The 19,835-nt window shown below is 43.7% G+C and overlaps 1 protein-coding gene across 1 annotated transcript in view; it reads right to left on the bottom strand.

The window, feature by feature from the left end:
* The window catches only part of LOC126235206 (nephrin-like), a 190,324-nt gene extending 189,312 nt beyond the window's left edge, over window positions 1-1,012 (bottom strand). Inside the window, exon 1 of the mRNA XM_049943935.1 lies at window positions 967-1,012. Coding sequence (XP_049799892.1) covers window positions 967-1,012 — 46 coding nt within the window. The remainder of the gene's footprint in view (window positions 1-966) is intronic.
* Between the last annotated feature and the right edge of the window lie 18,823 nt (window positions 1,013-19,835).

Genomic DNA, 19,835 nt, shown 5'->3' on the forward strand with positions numbered 1-19,835 from the left:
TTCTTCTGGCTGTTCTTAAGCTTTATGAGTGCGGGTTGAAATGCACATTTAAACTGGGCGCCAACACTCTGCCCGCACGCGGGCTGGGCCGCGATTTATGGCCGCGCTTTTCCCGTTTTGCTAATACGAAGATCGTGACCGCTTCTTCGACAGGGGGCATCGGATGTCGCCGTCCTCTTTGATTCATTTACGATGACGTTATAGCCCCGCCCCTGGGCGCCTGCGCTTTTCTGGCGAGCCACTGACCCTACACGTCAGTAACCAGCTGAAGATGAGGAGCAGCTGTCTTGTTGAAATATCGTGCAGCCTCTACAACACTATCCTTCGCAAGGCCCGTCAACCAGTAAAGCAGTTATTACGTCGGAAAAGTCTCAAACAGCATGTGTTAAACCTATCTGGAATATATTTTTTATCCTTCAGGTACAAAATTTTATGGTGAGTAAAATTCTACATACTTTTAGAACTATTTATACAAAACGTGGACGATTAAACGATACTTCCTCAGTCGTGTACCATCCTGTACCTGAAACGGAAAACGGTCTTTTACCATGGAACGTATGTTACTTCCAAATAAACTCAGTTCCTTTAATGTTTTAACAATTATATCTGTCTGGAAAATCGTAATTTGTGTTGGTTTCCAATTGCTTCTCTTCCCAAAAGGTTTTCATTGAAAGCACCACGTAAAATATCTTCCAGTAGTGTTGGTGGCAAATAACGCGACGAACACCTATTTTCCATTATACTCCCTATCGTCAATGTAAATTAGACCCTTGATGTTCACTTTGTTTGTATCTGAGACCTAAATTCAAGCACGCCATAGAAGTCTTAGAATCATAGCAAACTAACTAGAGTGCAGAATTATCTGAGGTATGACTGTGGATCATTGTGATAGTAGCTAAAACGTTGTACAGAAAAACTGTGTGCCATGATCTGGCGATTCTTGGCACAGTCGTATTAGCACCTCACTTTGCGGTTGCGGCCACCACTGCTGCTGTCTTCTGCCACGGAACATCTCACCTGCATCAGCAAGATAGCAGCTTGAAGCATGAGCTATGGACAGGTGTGCTGTCACAGTGAGAAGTTAGGAACTGAACCGCCAAGTCAACTTCGAGCCGGAGCCAGGCGCTATGGACTGTAGCAGATGAGTCTTTGTTTTCGACAATGGGCCATACATGACGTGCCGAGTGTGCTCACTTACACTAAAGAGAAAAAAAAAAACTGGAACACCTGCCTAATAGCGTGTAGGGGCCGCAACACGACGTGTCCTGGACTCCACTAATGTCTAAAGTAGTGCTGGAGGCAATTGATACCATGAATCCTGCAGAACTGTCCATAAATCCGTAAGAGTACGAAAGGGTGGAGATCTCTTCTGAACAGCAAGTTTCAAGGATCCCAGATATGCTCAATAAATGTTCATATCTGGGGAGTTTGGTGACCAGCGCAAATGTTTCAACTCAGAAGGGTGTTCCTGGAGCCAATCTGAGCAATTCTAGACGTGTGGAGCGTCGCATTGTCCTGCTGGAATTGCCCAAGTCCGTCGGAATGCACAAAGGGCATGAATGGATGCAGAAGATTAGATTGGATGCTTATGTACGTGTCACCTGTCAGAGTGGTATCTAGACGTATCAGGGCTCGCATATCACTCCCAAATGCACACGCCCCACACCATTACAGAGCCTCCACCAGTTTGAACAGCCCCTGATGACAGGCAGGGTGCATGAATTCATGAGGTTGTCTTTATACCCGAACACGTCCATCCGTTCGACATAATTTGAAACGAGGCTCACCCGACCAGGTAACATGTTTCCAGTCATCATCAGTCAAATGTTGAAGGATCCAAGCGAGGCGTAAAGCTTTGTGACATGCAGTCATCAAGGGTACACCAGTGGATCTTCGGCTCCAAAAGCCCATGTCGGTGATGTTTCGTTGAATGGTTAGCACGCTGACATTTGCTGATGGTCCAGTATTGAAATCGGCAGCAATTTGCGTAACGTTTGCACTTCTGCCACGTTGAACGATTCTCTTCAGTCGTCGTCGGCCCCGCTCATATAGGATCTTTTTCCGTTGCCGGAGATTTGATGTTTTACCGGATTCCTGATATTCACGGTACACTCGTGAAATGGTCGTACGGGGAAATCTCCACTTCATCGCTACCTCGGAGAGGCTGTGTCCCATCGCTCGTGCGCCGAATATAACACCGCGTTCAAGCTCACTTATATCTTGATAACCTGTCATTGTAGCAGCAGTAACCGATGTAACAAGTGCGCCAAACACTTGTTGTCATGTATAGGCGTTGCCGACCGCAGCGCAATATTCTGCATGTTTACATATCTCTGTATTTGGATACGCAAGCCTATACCAATTTCTTTGGCGCTTCAGTGTATATCCGAGCGTGGTTGCCCGGAGGAGCTGTAGGTGACCGAGGCCCCACATATGCTGAATGTGGCCGCTGCTGCTATCAGAGTGGAGCCTTGGCGGAATGGAGGCAGTTGAAAGACAGCCAGCTACGAGGCGACACAGCTATCAGTTTCAGGGGAGAGCAGTTGATTGGACTTAGCTAAGCAGGATGCTATAGAGCAAAGCAGCGAGGCAACCTGCTGGACTTGCAGTCGGGAGTAGCCGTGGCATGCTGACAAAACGAGACATCGTTCCGGTTTGCAACAGCGGACAGTGCTTGCCTTCGTGTGGCCAGGAAACACAGCACGACCAGGAGTCTAATGCTGTTAGCTGCGATGTTTTTTTGACTACGACAGTGTCAGGAAATGATGCTGGTTGTGATGCAGTTATGTAGTACAGACGTGTGTGGTTGGGTTGGCGAAATTAAGTTACCAGGAGATCGCAATTTTCAACTATGCCGAAGTCACTGTAGGGTCTAGTGTATTAAAGTACGAAAAATCTAGTTTGGTATTATTGTGTTCAGCGAAATTTTAATCATTACTTGTCAGTGGCATTCACTATTTTGTAATTTTCATTATTGTGTCCAGCAGTGAGTAACTTGGACTAGTGAACTAGATAGCTCATTTTCGCTTTTTTGTTAATTGCTTGCGCAGTGTTAGCTATGGCGTCCAGTTTCGACTGTGAATATTTTAGGCATTTGTATGTGTATTAAGACTGATTATTTTCTGTTGTCTTATTCTAATTTTACTGTTCTGAAATTATTTTAGGTGTAATATTTCTTTCCTACCGTTATTGTAAAGTTGGTGAAATACAAAGGCGCAGATTATTTAATCGTGTGCATTTACATTTTGCTAAATTGAATGCCGAATACCTTGCTTGCGTCGCCGGGTGGATGCGTTCTGAGTTTGTGAAACTGATTAATAAATATATTTGAATGTTGTTAAGGATTTACGCCCACACAACCCGCCAGTCCCTTAAACTCCCACTCTTTCCTGCGCCGTAATTGCGTTGACATAAACGTGCTCGTTAAACAGCGATGCGGCCGTAATATTTTGCAGGCACTGGAGCACCTGAAACTAGGCAAAAATCGAATAAATATACCGCACACTGTCGGATCAAGAACGAATTCCTTGTTCTCCGGTCACGAAGCAGGACATAAATTCGCCGAAATTCAATAGAGAATTGAAATTGACGAATGCCTTCTTTCCGTCCTTGCGTCAGCCGTTGGCAACTGTAGCAAGTGGATGGGAAACGGAGGAAGAAGCTAGTCGCTCTCCTCTTTTATGATTCAGACGTCTGGAAGCGCAAAGCAATATTTCCAGGGGAGACGGCTCCAGGCAGGCAAATTTTCCACACTCGTTGACAGTGAACAGACCTCGGATAAAAGTTTCTTTGAAGCGACCACTCATGTAAAGCGACAGTTACGCCAATATTCTGAGTCGCTTTTCTTGTTCAGTTTCCATCGCTGTGATGCAGGATAAAAAATGTTGAAAGCGCGACGAGACAGTAGTGAGGATCTTCGCGAAACAGTAGCTAGCCGTGCATCCAGATATTGGCTCAGTTCTGCACCGCTGTCCAAAAAACAGTATTATTATTATTTTCGGCAATAATAAAGTGATGAATAGGAAGATGTTTGTCTACTGTAATATCCTGCATTCAGTTTTCTGTCTTCGGTGTAGGTGTTACTACTTGCAAATTTTATGTATCATAATTAAGTGCGAAAGCTAACACGTGTAACAGAACACGATAATAGAAGAAAAAAAGATAATTATGAAATATTGTCCTAGTTAGCAAGTATTTAATTTAAAAGTAAACTTTTATATTAAGTCACCTTCCAATTACTCTTACGTATAAACAGTTATGTTTGCTGGGTTTGCATGTTTGAAAATACTAACGGTACTATTGTAGTTCCTGGTGACGCATCTTGCACCGACCAGAGTGGCGCACTGGTTAGCAAACTGGGTTCGTATTCAGAAGTAAGATGGTTCAACCCCGCGTCCGGCCATACTGATATAGGTTTTCCGTGATTACCCTAAACCACTGAGGCTAATTGCTGGGATGGATCCTTCGAAATGGCACGGCCGGACTACCTTTCCTGAGCCGATGGGACCGATGATCTCGCTGTTTGGTCCCCTCCCCCAAATCAGCCAACCAATCTGACGTCTCTTGCATTAGAACACGAAAGGTTTGGCACAGAAACATACCTTAGACGACAGATCATACACACAACAAAAATAAAGAAATTTTTAAATACCTGAAAACTTGCACTGTATCCTAATTCATACGTATGTATCAAAGGGGTGGCAGTGAAGAAGAAGTGTAACTCACGACGCGCAAACACCCAATCTGTACTCATCCAGTATTTGAGAATGGGAGCACTTAAGTTTACTTGCAACAAACTTTACACACAATTGCAAACCTGTAGGAAACTTTTTATCGCTCAGACCCTACTCAAAATAGTGAAAGAAAAAAGTTTATCGCTTACTACATTTTCCCTGTGGCTGCTGCATCAGAGATGATGCTATATTTGTTGCTTCTTGACTACTAACTCTATTCGCAACACACTTCGCGGACTATTCACATACACCACTGAATACGACACATAATTCTGGAGATAAGACGTCATACACACGGAGATGAGTGGAAACGAAGCTGCATGGCGAAATTCGCTGAGAGACACGTGAAATATGTTGAATCAATGTGAAACATACATTGCAAATTAGTACGCGGGTGAAGCAGCGGATATGAAGCTCCTCCTGGATCAGTTTCAACTAAACTTTGTACACATGTTACTTACTGTCTGGAAATAAATACTGTGAGGTAAGAACCACCAACCTCCTATTGAGGTGGGATGATGAACAGAGAGAGGGGGTGGAGAGGAGGAGGAGACGGGTAGAAAGAGGGGAGGAAAGAGGACATGGAAACAGATAGAGGGGGGAGGAAATGGACAGAGAGAGAAAGAAGGAGAGAGAGATAAGGAGGAGGACAAAGAGAGGGGGAAGGAGGAGATGATCCACTAGAAGATTGAAATAAATGCATACCACGGCCACAGAGGTCACTCATCTAGTGATATTTATAAACTGCCTGTTGAATGGAAATTCTATGATCATCAGGAACACGCGGGTGCGAAATAATAGCTCGCCAGTATGATCTAGCACTGGGAAAGGTAACGCACTGGTTAACACAATGAACTTCTGTTAGAGACGATAAAGGTTCGTATGCCACGCAGGCCAGTTCGCTTGAGGTTCCATGTTTTCCCTAAATCACTCAATGGCCGATTTTCTTCCCATTTTTCTGACAGCGAAATAATGCTCCATATCTCCTGACCTTGACGTCGACGAGATTCTAGCAAGTCTTTAGCTTAGCATTAGCGTTTGAACTCTAGACAAGAAAATAATGTACTGCATAGTATTATCAATTTCTTGTACCTTTCTTTAACTACGCATCCCCTCGCCAGTCGAAAACAATTTGATAGCGTAGTATTAGAGACCACCTGCATATTCGGTAATGACAATCGGAAGGGACTGGGATGCCTGTAGGCTCTTCGTCGCGCTCTTCTCCGTTGTGATCCTGTTCTACGTGGTACACCTTACCGACGGCTGGCAAACAGGACGCGAGCGATGTAACAAGTAGCGAACAGGCGACAGCGCCAAAGGAGATTGCCAACGGCGAGTGCGCTTCCTACGCAGCGACAAAGCGCCGCACACAGGGGCGCGTCCCGTCAGTTGATCACACGTTCGCAAGGCGCAACGCTGCCTCTCGCCGCCGACTACTGTGCGTCGAGGTGCGCGCCCGCACTCGACTAGACGCAAGAACAGGCGCCACCCGCCAGCTAAATGAAGAGCTGAGGTGTCATCCGCGTCCTGCACGCAACCAAAGGCAGCAAACAGACGGGAGTCAGTAATTCCAGGGTGTTAGTTCTGGTCCAACTACGCACGTACTCTTCCGCAATAATAGTGCTGTACACATAGAGGGAGAAATTGGTTAACATTTAAATGTATGAGGGCAATTATTTCTCTTTTTTTCTTATCAATTTTCTGCCACGAATTCCTGTACTGTGCCAACCTGATCATCTTATAGTAGCATTTCAATCCAACATCCTCAACTGTTTGTCGGATATAGTTACATCTCTGTAGCCCTCTGCAGCTTTTACCCCCTACTGCTCCCTCTAGTAACATGGAAGTTATACCATGACGTCTTAACTCATGTCCTATGACCCAGTCCCTGCTTCACATCAATGATTTTCATGTGTTCCTTTCTTCTCCGATTGTGTACAGAACCTCTTCACGTCTCACCATTGCACCTAATTTTCTTCATCCTTCTATAACATCACATCTCAAACGCTTCGATTGCCTTCTTTTCCAGTTTTTCCACAGTTCGTGATTCACTGCTGTGCTCCAAAGGTACATTCTCACAAATTAATTTCTCAATTTACGGTTCACGTTTCATAGTAGTAGACTTCTTTTGACCAAGAATGCCATTTTTGCCTGTGCTAGTCTGCTTTTTATGTCCTGCTCGCTTCGTTCGTCATGTTTAATTTTGCTTGCAAGGTAGTAGAACTTCTTAATTTCTTGGTTTTGATGTTAAGTTGATTGCCAATCTCATTTCTGCTACTCCTCATTATTTTCGTCTGCTTTTACTTTACTCTCAATACAAGTTCTGTATTCACTAGACATTTCATTTCATTCAATATGTCTTGTAATTCTTCTAAGTTTTCCCTCACAGCAGTGTCATCAACGAATCTTATCACTGATATCTTTTCATCCTGAATTTTATAAACGTTATTGCTTCTTCGATGTATAGATTGAACAGTAGTTACGAAAGACTACCACATTTTTAATCCGACCTCTTCCTTCTCCGTCTTCTGTCCTTTGTTCCCTCTTGGTCCTTGCGCATTTTTATACCATCCATCTTCCGCTATAGCTTACAACCATTTTTCCCAGTATTTTGAGCATCTTGCGCCATTTTACATCGTCGACCGTCTTTTATAGGTAGACAAATCTTGGCCTCAAGCCATGTCTGCTCCTCTGCCTTCTTTCAAAAAGCCGTTGGTACAACAAAGGTCACCGAAAGTCCTTGCCCGTCGCTGATGATGATTTTCATTAAGCAAGTATGCATCAGAGAGGAAGTCGCGACTTGGAGCTAATAAAGCGAAACCCGTCTGGTTAAGTAAAAGAGTTTTAAGATGAGGTAAAGGTGAGCGAGAACGGTAGGCTGAAGACCCTAGGGATAAGGCATTGTCTACTGGTGTCATAAATTTTTGAAAATTCTTCCAGTCCATATGTGGCATAACAGCAAACCAGTGCTTAACAGTATTGGTTAAAAACAGTCTTGGTTGCAACCAAAACTGTTTTTAACCAATTTTTTGAAAACTTGCTTAGTTACAAGGACCACAGCGTAATATGTACATACCAGATGCAGACCCAAGTGAGGGTCATCGAGGATACAACACTCTCCAAAGAACCATTTACTGAAACCATTTGTATTTTATGAACTCCAAAAAATTGATACAGTTATTAGGAAAGCTTTGGCGTAATTTCAATTTTTGATAATCGACGACCAACTAACCATTTTCTGTCATCATCTGCTATCTTCAGACTGTATTTGTTCTGCCATATATGATAATATGACTACTGCTGTTATAAATACTCTCTCAAGATGGAATGAACCGGTTGTTGCGTTATTGACTACACAAAACTGTGATTGTATCGGTTTCCCAATAAATTATTTATCAGAATCAAGATCTCATAGCTTCCAGAGAAGTGGTGGTGATTATTGTGGCGATAGAGGGGAGGTGGTGTGTGTGTGTGTGTGTGTGTGTGTGTGTGTGTGTGTGTGTGTGAAGGGGGGCATAAATACATAGGCGGATAAAGAAGAACATTAAAGACGGAAGGTCGGTCAAAATTACAACAACAGAGAAATACCCGCAATGAGTTGGCGTGACTAATGAAACAAAAGCGGCATGCTGTCCTAGAAATATACAGAAGTGCTGTGAAAGCTCTCTAAGCCCTATGTGGCGGTAGGGTTTGCATTGATGGGACTCATTTTTGTTCTGGCAAAAAATGCCGGCGAACAGTAAGCAGAAACGTGTGAAGCACAAAATAGGAGAATAGAAAAGTTATTACTTACAAGGAGTAGATCTAAAGGGGGAAGTGGCAAAATCACTTTGCCTCAAGGCGGGCTTAGGTGGAAAAATTCGGGTCGCGACATGACTCGTTATGTCCAGGTCCAGCAGCGAACAGTCACTCACATTTCAGAGGATGTCAAGTTTCTTAGTTCGCTCGAAGGAGATTTCACTTCACAACGAAATACTAAGAAGGAAGTGAAGTCCGAGTTTGCAGTATCGACGACATCCGGTCATTCGAAACAAATCACAGCCTCGAAATACGATTCGGTTGCCCATCACGTGTAAATAAACACAGACGCACATATACTTATCTTTTAGATACTAGTTCGGAAAGGTGAGTCGCGTTCTAATTTCGACGTCGACGTCGACGTCGACGTGTCAGTAAACTTCTGGAGATAACTTCTGCCGTGGTCTGCCGACGGCTCAGTTAGACGTCACGTGGGAAGCTGACTGCAGAGTGCCGGAGCCGAGGCAGAAGTTTCCCCGGCGTCGCATTATCGGACAGGCACGGTCTGCCGTATGAATGGACAACGTCAAAGCAGCACTTAATTAAGGGCCACGTCCACGCCAATCAGGGGTCGTCCGGCCAGTAATTATGGGTCCTCGGCTGGCATGTTGTTCGCATGGCTCCCCGCTGACAACACGCCGTTGGGCCATACGGTGCCTTGAAATCGTGTAAGCGGAGCTCAGTTGTACACAAAAGCTTAGCAGCGTCTGCCACACTGTATAAATTTCTGTCATGTGTCTAGCTTTGCTTGTTTGTGAAAAAGGTAGTCAGTTACCGGGCTATTGGCATATGCAACCTGGTACACCCCAGAGTGCTAACTGGAGAAAGGAACGCGTTTGTGAGCATTTCGAGAGGTAATAACTGTGCACAGCCTTCTTGTAAGTATAATAGGTAGTTAATATGCAACCGACGAAGTCAAAGATACACTTTACATTGCGGTTTGTTACCGAAAATACACTCTGTGGCAGGTGGGTATGACGTCACGCAGTGGACGTTACACGAACGCCCATAGGAAGGGGATATCCTTTTCCGCTTTTGGCAGCCATGACATCAACAAGTTACGGAATGAGTTCGCATCGTACTGACGTATTTTTAACAAATGAAAATTTGTGCCGGACCGTGATTCGGATTCCTGCTGATCGGGAGCGGCCGCCGTAACCACTTCGGCTACCCGAGCACGCCTCCAGGACCGATACAAACTTCTTTATTGTGGTGTTATCCAATCAAATCGCTGAATCATATCCTGGCAGTGTGGGTGTCAGCCTTATCGCGCAACGCAGTTATTTGGCCCGATAACATTCCGACAGGGCAAACGGCAAAGCCAAAGTGAAAGCATCCAACATCTCCTCCGCCAAGGAAATCAAAAGCTGTTCACACAAGTTTCGTCTGCTCGTCGAGTTCCTCGGGCGTGGAAACACCATCAATGCTCAGCGCCACGAAGACACATTGCACAAACTGCACGCAGGAATGTTGTGGGACGGAATCATCCTGTTGCACGATAACGTCCGTCCCTACGCTCCCAATCGGATGAAGGCTACACTTCAGCAGTTTTGTTGGGAAACACCATAACATGCTCCGTACAACCCGTATTTTTCACGGTGCGATTTTCACATCTTTCGAGATCCGAAGAAAGACACGCGGTGACGTCGATTTCAGTCGGACGAGGAAGTGCAGTTGTGGATCCGACAGCGGCCGACCGCGTTCTACGAAACAGGAACTGATTGGCTCGTCTCCTAGTGTGATAAATGCCTTAATATGTGTGGTGATTACATTTGAATGCAAACACTCCATGGGTCCGTTGTGGCGAGGGTTCAGTTTTCATTTGCCTACCCCTTACATATGCCTCCGTACGTGCCTAGTATTCGCATTCAAATAAGCAGATTGACGCAAACGTAATGAGTGATAATAGCTTGCGCCCCCCCCCCCCCCCCTCTTCCCTCTCGGCACTTCACAGAATTTATCGACGGTCAGCGACTTTAGCAATCCGTGCTCCACTTCAGTGAAAGCGCGACTCACTCAACCACAAGCAGCAATTACAGCGTAATTTCACTGCCTCGCTCACGTCGTTTTACGGGAAAGTCCATACTGTAACAAACTGAATATTAACTGGACGAATAGCTCTCATTTGTAGCTGGCATAAAACGCCCCGGAAAAGTACCAGAAATTCTCTGATACTGCGAAATTTCAGGTAAAGGAGTATTTAATCGAAAAGGCTTCGTTTGCTCCGCGCGCTTTTCCGAGAATTCTATTTTCAGTGTCCGCTTTTAAATCAAAAGTTCGTCTTGCCGTGAAGCTGGAAAAGGATTACCAGATTTAATCGCGTTATTCCGTCAGAAAGAATTCAATTCACCAGCGTGGCACAATCCATACTTTATTTTTATTGCGTATTTTTACGAAAATATTCGGGGAAAGTATTTCAGTGCACTCCGGACAGGATGAGATTAAACTGTAATGGGAAGAAATGCGTTAGTTAAAATTTAACTATGCAAATGGGCTTTACAAAGAGGGTTGTTGTGGTAATCTGTCCGAAGACTGGTTTCGATGCAGCTCTCGAAGCCAGTCCATTCTGTGCAAGCCTGTTCATCTTACTGAAATCTACGTATACTCAAAGCTGCTAATTGAAGACTCGCCATGGTCCTCCGCAACAGCTTTTACACCCACCCGGCATATTTCTATTCATTTCTAAACTGATTACTCCTTGATGGCTCAGGCAGGATGTGCCATATCAACGGGTCCATTACTGTACTCAAGTTGTCCCACAATTTTGATTTCTCTCCGATTCCTCGCATTAACTCTTCATTAGTTATCCGATCCACGCATCTAATCTTGAGAATTTCTTTGTAGCTTATCATCTGAAACGATATCATTCTTTTTCTGTCTCCACTGTTAGTTGTGCACGTTGCACTTCCGTAGAAGGGTACAAAGCAAATACTTTCTGAAAAGACTTCGTAACACTTAAATTACATTATATGTCAAAATATTTCTCTTTCCGTGGTAAGCTGACCGCGGTGGCCGAGCGGTTCTAGGCGCTTCACTCCGGAACCGCGCGACTGCTACGGTCGCAGGTTCGAATCCTGCCTCGAGCATGGAGGTGTGTGATGTTCTTAGGTTAGTTAGGTTTAAGTAGTTCCAACTTCTAGGGGACTGATTACCTCAGATGTCAAGTCCCATAGTGCTCAGAGCCATTTGAACCATTTGAACCTTTCCGTGGTAAACGCGTAATGCTATCACCAGGAGAAAAAAGGAAACATTGAAACATAAATAGGCAAACTTCCGCGGCCGATGTGTCTCACTAAAATCCTTTTGCGTGTACTGCCCGGTTATTTTATAAAATACTAAAATAACCTAGGTTTCGGTCGTTTTCCTCAGGGCAAATGCAGTTTGCGCCCTGAGGAGGGCCACTGCAACACTACCGAAACGTTCGCTATTTTAGCATGTACAAAATTGTTAAGACTTTCTTAACTACTTGTTGACAAACTGCCTGTTCGGTTCTGTATCGAGTTCTTCGGCCGACGTTTCTTTCACGATTTTTCTGACGTTTCGCCAGCACGAGTGGCAAGCATTGTCAAACATTCACGCTCCATCCGCCACCAGCAATGGACGCCAAGAAAAATCGTCAAACAAACATAGGACGAAGATCCCGACACAGAAGCCAACTGGTAATTCACTTTAGTATGACGCAGCAGTACGCTCAGAATGACTTTAATGAGATCAAATTTGTGTTCCTCCTTCTAAGTCCGGCCGCGGTGGTCTCGCGGTTCTAGGCGCGCAGTCCGGAACCGTGCGACTGCTACGGTCGCAGGTTCGAATCCTGCCTCGGGCATGGATGTGTGTGATGTCCTTAGATTAGTTAGGTTTAAGTAGTTCTAAGTTCTAGGGGACTGATAACCACAGCAGTTGAGTCCCATAGTGCTCAGAGCCATTTGAACCATTTTTGAACCTTCTAAGTGATACAAAAAGTCTATACGACATTTCATTATTTGAAAAATAAACAATGTCTCGAAAAATGCAGGGCGGTAGCATACAGGTATCCGCCTCTAGCTGAAAAGCGAGCTTAGATGGCTGCCATGCGGAAGACTCGGGTTCGATTCCCGGTACTCCGAAGATTTTTCCTTGGGGGAAGGACTGGTACGGGGTGCACTCAGTGCCGTGATGCCAGTTCAGGAGCTACTTGACTGAGTATTATCGGCTCCGCTGTCTGAAAAGTAGGCAAAACGGTCGGGAAACGATGCGCTGAGTACATGCGCCTCCGTAGCGCATCCGCATGACGCCACACGATAGAGGATGACACAGCAGCCGGTTTGCATCCCTTGGGAATTCACGGCCTGGAAGAGGAGGTCGTTTTTAGGGATCCGTACTAAAGTCTGAAAAAATTGGAACTCTTGTAGGATCACTTTGTTATTCGTCCGTCTGTCTGTTTGCCAACTGTTAAAAACCCTTTTTCTCAAGCATTAGTAGACGTGTCAAGTTGAAATTGATGTCATATACCGAAGTCTACGATCCTTTGGCGGTGTACAAAATTTTAGCTTCTATGACAATACAATCAAAAGATACGGTCATTTATGTCACATATTTTGGTATCCTGCCAGTATCGATAGACAAAAATTGTCGAAATTCTCGATTCCCTGGAAGGTTGGACAATTCTGCACAAATTATGAAGCCTTTTTGTACTAATCTGAGTCCGATGCGTTGTGTATGTCATATAAGGACATTATATACTGTGTTAGGAGACGAAAACGCTGCTTTATTCGATTATATGAGTATTGTTTACTAGCTGCAGTATCCGGCTTCGCTCAGTGAGCTGATATGAGATTGTGTTGTAGTTGGAATAAAAGGATAAACTTTAAGTGTAAGAGGTAAAAAAACTTTTATTGTAAACATATTCTAAGCATTTAAAATGCATGTTTATAAACAACATGTTTCATCTCATTATCCGATGTATATATGAACAAATTTTTCGGATTCCCACTTGGGAGTAAATTACGTATAGTGAACCGTGAGAAAAGCAGGAGTCTTTGAGGTAGATGCTGCAATATTTTAAAAGATTGTCCTTGCGCTTTGATAATTGTAAAACTCTAGGCTAATTTGAGTGGAAGTTGCGGTCTTTTAAATTGGAATGGCAGTTCAGTAGAGATCAGTGGTATTCTGGCGAAAATAGTGCGCGTCTTTTGTACTGTCCAGGCATAAGTTCGGCTTCCATAATGTCCAGTTGTGAACAATGTTTGGATAAATATAGTCGATGAGTTCTTTTTCTGCAGTGACTATATTGCAGAAATCCTTACTGAGTTTAATGAGGCCGGTCATGTAGTCAGTAGGATATGTGCCTACACCTGTTCGTAAAAGTTGTTGAGCAAAATGTGGTGTTGTTTCGTCTTTCAATAGTTCAACTGTCATATTTTTTGTTAGTCACCGAACTTGTACGTGTGACCAATGATGTGATTTTTTAAGCATGCTTTCATCTCGTCTACTGTTTCTTCATTTCCGATGAAATATACTTGCAGAAATTTATGGCCTTCGTTGGGTAGAGGTAGTAATGATCTCATGCTGTGATAGACTTGTCCTTGGATGAAAAAAACGTAATCGCTTTCATCTCTGTTAGCGCTGATCGAAGTGACACCAAAAGAAGTCACTTGGAAGCAGGCGTTGTCACTGCACCACTTTTTCGGGTCCTCCCTTCGTCACTGATAAGGAACCGACGTTCGAACCCACGACGTGTCTTGCTTTATATACCGCTACCAACTGGTAGCCCCAGCAGTGGCGAATTCCAGAATATATCAAAAAGGTTTCGAATGGTCCACAATGTTTCAGAACATTCCACAACATTTGAGAGTATTTTGGGATGTTCCATAGTGATCTGGGATGTTCCGGGATGTCTCCGAATATTCTGGAATCTTCCCGAATGTTCCAGACTATTCCCGAACATTGTAGAACACCCAAAAACATTATTGAACATCCCGGAACATTCTGGAATGTTGTGGAATGCTATCAAATACTCTCGAACGTTCTGGAATGTTCTAGAATACTCTCGAGTGTTCTAGAAATTTCGAGAAGGCGGTACTTCCCAGTCTTTGTACCTTCAAAAGCACGTCCTTCATGTAAAAACTGCAACCTTTTTCATGGAGGGGGGATAACTGCCATGATTGGACCAGGATTCGTTTCTGAACTTTAGCGGGACGAACACTATACACTTACTTTTACAATATATATATTAATTATAATGGGACTATTTCGCCGTGATTGCTGTCTTCATGCTGTCTCTGTAAAGTACATAGCTCGGTACAATATTTCAATTTTTGAAATTTAATCTTTTTTTAATTAGTTATGCCAGACATTGTTGTAATGCGCAATGTTTATGACAATTTCCAGATGTCGTTTTATTCTTAAACATATGCTTGCCAGCGGTTATTTTTAATTTTTAATTTCATGATCTCTGATATGTTTGTAGATTTTGTTTTTCTACTCATTTTGTGGTTGAGAGGATAAGTTCAATAACATTTTCTGTGTAATGTTTCTGTTTCAAATCGATCTGTTCATTTAGAGTTCAAGTTCGTACGGGACCCTCGGTGAGCGAGTCGTACTTGCACTTGTTCGGATTTTTATTAGCATAAGTCTCAATTTTTTAAAAAGATACAATCTCTATGAGACTCTCCTTGATCTTGGGTTTGAGGACTTATGTTTACACATGCATTGACAGAGGAAGCGCAGTGTAAGGAGGGCTTCGCGCGTGTCTTTTATCTTCGAGACAACTGAAGGTCCACGTTCTGGAGCACTATGCAATCCAATTTGCCTCGAACTCGAGCTTACAATCCTAAGAACTGCCTCGGCTTAGCGATAAACCACGCGGGCGAGATATCTCGTAGAGAAAAGAGCGGCTCGTTGTAATTTTCTCCGATGGATAAGCGCTACAAAGTTGCCTAAATTTACCCGCCTGGCGGGCGCGGAGCGCATTTCTCATATCGCGCCAGGTGGGGTAGTCCTGTGGAGAGCCGCCAAGAGCTGCGAGGTGGCTACGGGTAGGCCGACGCTGCCGAACGGCGGGCGCCGCAGATCCGGCGGACTTAACTACTAGCCCGCGCCTGCGTAGCTCTCAGCAGGGGCTCCACGCTACACTGCCCAACTTCCGTCTCACGACAGCTCTCTTTGTCGCACTTAACAGAGGGGGGAAACGGGTAGTAGGGGGTGGGTGGATAGTACAGAGCCAGAATACTAAAGAATGCAGCGAGCCATTTCTAGTGTTGCAAAATAATTATCACGCTATCACGCCGCTTCCATTCTAGTCACTTAATAAAGGCAAGTCTTTCGGTCCACACTGTATGTGAATTAGATCCCTTTCCAGAGTATGCTGATATGACAACTCCATACTTAGCGATCATATACACTTACGGAAAAAATCCCAACAGGAAGAAATAGTTAGTGTAGACTAATGAAATTTTCTGAATATGTTTAACATACTTTAGTGATTGATGTTGCAAGTTCACACTTCAATGTAAGCCAGAGAAAAGCCTTTGCAAATGTGAAATGCTGGAACATTAATAACCGGTGTAACTACTAGAATGTTAAATGTATGTATGTAAACGTGTACGAGTTGTGTCGTACAAATGCCGGATTTCAGTTTGTGGTATAGCGTTCATGTCTGTTGCGCTTAGTCGATGAACACAGGGATGGTTAATGGCTGTGGATGACGCTACAGCTGGCATCGGATGATGTTCCATTTGTGCTCGATTGGAGACAGATCTCGTGAGCAAGCGGGCCAAGACATGTCGACACCCTGCAGAACATGTTGCCCTTACATCTACATCTACATAGTTATTCCACAAATCACACTTAAGTGCCTGGCAGAGGGTTCATCGAACCACCTTTACAATAATTCTCCATTATTCCACGTCGAACAGCGCGGGAAAGAAACGAACACCTGTACCTTTCCGTGCGAGAGTCGATGAAACGTTTTCGTACACGGAGAAGAGAGCTGCTGATTGAAATTTCGTGAGAACATCCCGCCATAACGAAAAAATCTTTTGTTTTAGTGATGTCCACCCCAGATCCTGTACCATGTCCGTGACACTCTCTCCCCAACTTCTCGATAACACAAACGCGCTTGCGCGTCTGCAATATCGCGGAAGGAACATCCAGCTGCTCGTAGCGAAATCTGAATAGACGTCATCTTCCAGTTGCAGAAACATGCCTACCAACTTTCGTTTATCTTACTCAGCTACTTCATGATGTTGCGATTGGGGATCCGTACTTACAAACTGGTAAAGTAGTACAGATCACACCTATACCCAAGAAAGGACATACGAGTAATCTGCTGAGTTACAGACCCGTATCACTGGCGTCGATTTGCTGTAGGATCTTGGAACATGTGTTCGAACATTATGAAATAAATCAACCTCTACATCAATACACTGTAAATCACCGTGAGATACATGGCAGAGAGTACGTCCCGCTGTACCAGTTATTAGGGTTTCTTCCCGTTTCATTCACGTACGGAGCGTGGGAAGAAAGATTGTTTGAATGCCTCTCTGCATGCATTAATTATTCTAACCTTATCCCCACGATCCCTATGTGAGCGACAGGTAGTGGAGTGCATTATATTCCTAGAATCATAATTTACAGCCTGTTCTTGAAACGTTATTAATAAACGTTCTCGGGATGGTTTACGTCTATCTTGACGTCTTCCAGTTCAGTTCCTTCGGTATCTCTGTGACCCTTTTCCACGGATCAAACATACCTGTGACAATTCGTGCTGCCCTTCTCGGTATACTTCTGTATCCCATGTTAGTCCTATTTGGTACGACTCCCAAACACTTGAGCAATATTCCAGAACCTGTCGTACAAGTGATTGGTAAGCATTTGCCTTTGTGTACTGATTGCTCTTCCCTACTATTATTCCAATAAACCGAAATCTGCCACCTGCTTTACCCGCGACTGAACCTATGTGATCAATCCGTTTCATATTCCGAAATAGTGTTAACACCCAGGTATTTTTATCAGACAGATATTATAGTCAAAAGACCCTAGGTTTTTTCTTTTTATGAAGTGTGTAATTTTACATTTCTGATTTAGAGTAAGTTGCCAAACTTTGCATCAGTTTGAAATCTTCTCAAGATCTGACTGAATATTTATGCACTTCTTTCAGATAGTACTTCATTATAGAAAATGCATCATCTAAAAAAGTCTGAGATTAATTTATTATTATCTGCAAGGTCTTTAATAAATAAAATGAATTGCAAGGTTCCCAAAGCATTTCTTTGGGGACACAACTGAAGTTACTTCTGCATCTGAAGATGACTGCCGGCCGCGGTGGTCGTGCGGTTCTAGGCGTTCCAGTCCGGAGCCGCGCTGCTGCTACGGTCGCAGGTTCGAATCCTGCCTCGGGCATGGATGTGTGTAATGTCCTTAGGTTAGTTAGGTTTAAGTAGTTCTAAGTTCTAGGGGACTGATGACCATAGCAGTTGAGTCCCATAGTGCTCAGAGCCATTTGAACCATTTTGAAGATGACTATCCATCCAAGAAAACATGCTGCGTGCTCCCTACCAAAAAGTCCTAAATTCAGTCACAAATTACACTTGCTACTCTACATGACCGTACTTTTAACAATTAGCGCAGTTGTAGTATTGAGTGAAATGCTTTTCGGAAATCAAAAAATTCTGCATCTACCTGACTGCCTTGATCCAAAAGTTTCAGTATGTGCAAGTTTGGTTTTACGTGATCGATGTTTTTGAAATCCACGTTTGTTTGGCATAGAGGAGATCTTTCTGTTCAGGATACCTCATCATGTTTCAGCTCCAAATATATTCTAAGATTCTACAACAAATCGACGTCAAGGATACTGGACGGTAGTTTTGTGGATCATTTCTACTATCCTTCTTGTGGACGTGTGTGAAGTTCGTGATTTCTTGTCAGAAACGTCACAGTTCGTAGTAATTAACGGGAAGTCATCCCGCAAATCAGAAGTGATATCTGCCGTTCCCCGAGGAAGTGTTACAGGCCCTCTGCTGTTGCTATTCTATATAGATGATTTGGGAGACAATGTGTGCAGTCATCTTACATTATTTGCATATGAAGCTGTCAATTACCTAAAATAAAGTCATCAGAAGATCAAAAGCAATTGCAAAATCATTCAGACAAGATATGTGAATGGTGCGAAAAGTGGCGGTTGACTCTAAATAGTTAAAAATGCGACATCATTCACATGAGTAGTAACAGGAATCCGTCAAATTTCGGCTACACGATAAATCACACAAATGTAAAGGCTGTCAGTTGAGCTACATACCTAGGGACAACAACTACAAACAACTTAACTGGCAACCATCACGTACGTAATTTTTGGGAAGACAAACCAAAGACTGCTGTTCATTAGCGGAACACTAAGAAGATGCAACAAACCCTATGCCTACACTACATTTGTCCGTCCTCTGCAAGAATACTGGTGTGCGAATCCTTATCACACAGGATTGCCGGATGACACTAAAAATGCATACAAGGGCAGCTCGTTTCGTATTATCGCGAAAGGAAAGACTGTGTCGCGGATATGACATACAAATTGGAGTGGCAGTCGTTAATAAAGTCGTTTTCTACGCGGCGAGATCTTTTCACGAAATTTCAAACACTTACTTTCTCCTCCGAATGCGAAAATATTTTGTTGCTGTTCACCTACATAGGGAGAAATGATCATCATAAGAAACCTAGGGAAATCAGAGCTCGAAGGGACAGATTTAAGCGCTTGTTTTTCCCTCTCCCCACTGGGGAGTGGAACATCAGAAAAATGGCGTCAGAGGCGTTCGATAAAGCCTCGGTCAGGCACTTAATATGAATTGCAGAGTACCCACATAATTGCACACGAGAGCGTCGTATGTGGGTTACCTCCGGTAACTGACAACTTAGTTTGGAAACTATACTTAAAACACATTGTGTTTCTTATTACTTGCTTTCAGTTAGCTTCCGGGAAATAATCGCCCAGTTTCGTTACTTTTATTTTTGATTCACTATTTTCCTCGGGACGGTTCAGATTCTCATTTTCCGGAGGGCAAAAATGTAAGTATAGTCAAATGAATTTTGTCTTTCATCCAACAAGAGATCAGTGCATTTCAGAGCCTCGGTCGTGAGTCGTAAATTATCAAATTTTAGCTAACAGACAAAGAGGTAGGCAGATCTATAGACAGGAAATCCGTCACGGACATTAAATCGGCGAATATTTGCGCTAAATTTTTCCGCACAGCTTTCAAGAAAGAATGCTGTCCTTCTCCCTCCTCCCCCCCCCCCCCCCCCCGCCCCGAAATTTGGCACGTACAGTCACCTACCAAG

Source organism: Schistocerca nitens, chromosome 2 (assembly GCF_023898315.1).
Source record: "Schistocerca nitens isolate TAMUIC-IGC-003100 chromosome 2, iqSchNite1.1, whole genome shotgun sequence".
NCBI classification, from domain to species: Eukaryota; Metazoa; Arthropoda; class Insecta; order Orthoptera; family Acrididae; genus Schistocerca; species Schistocerca nitens.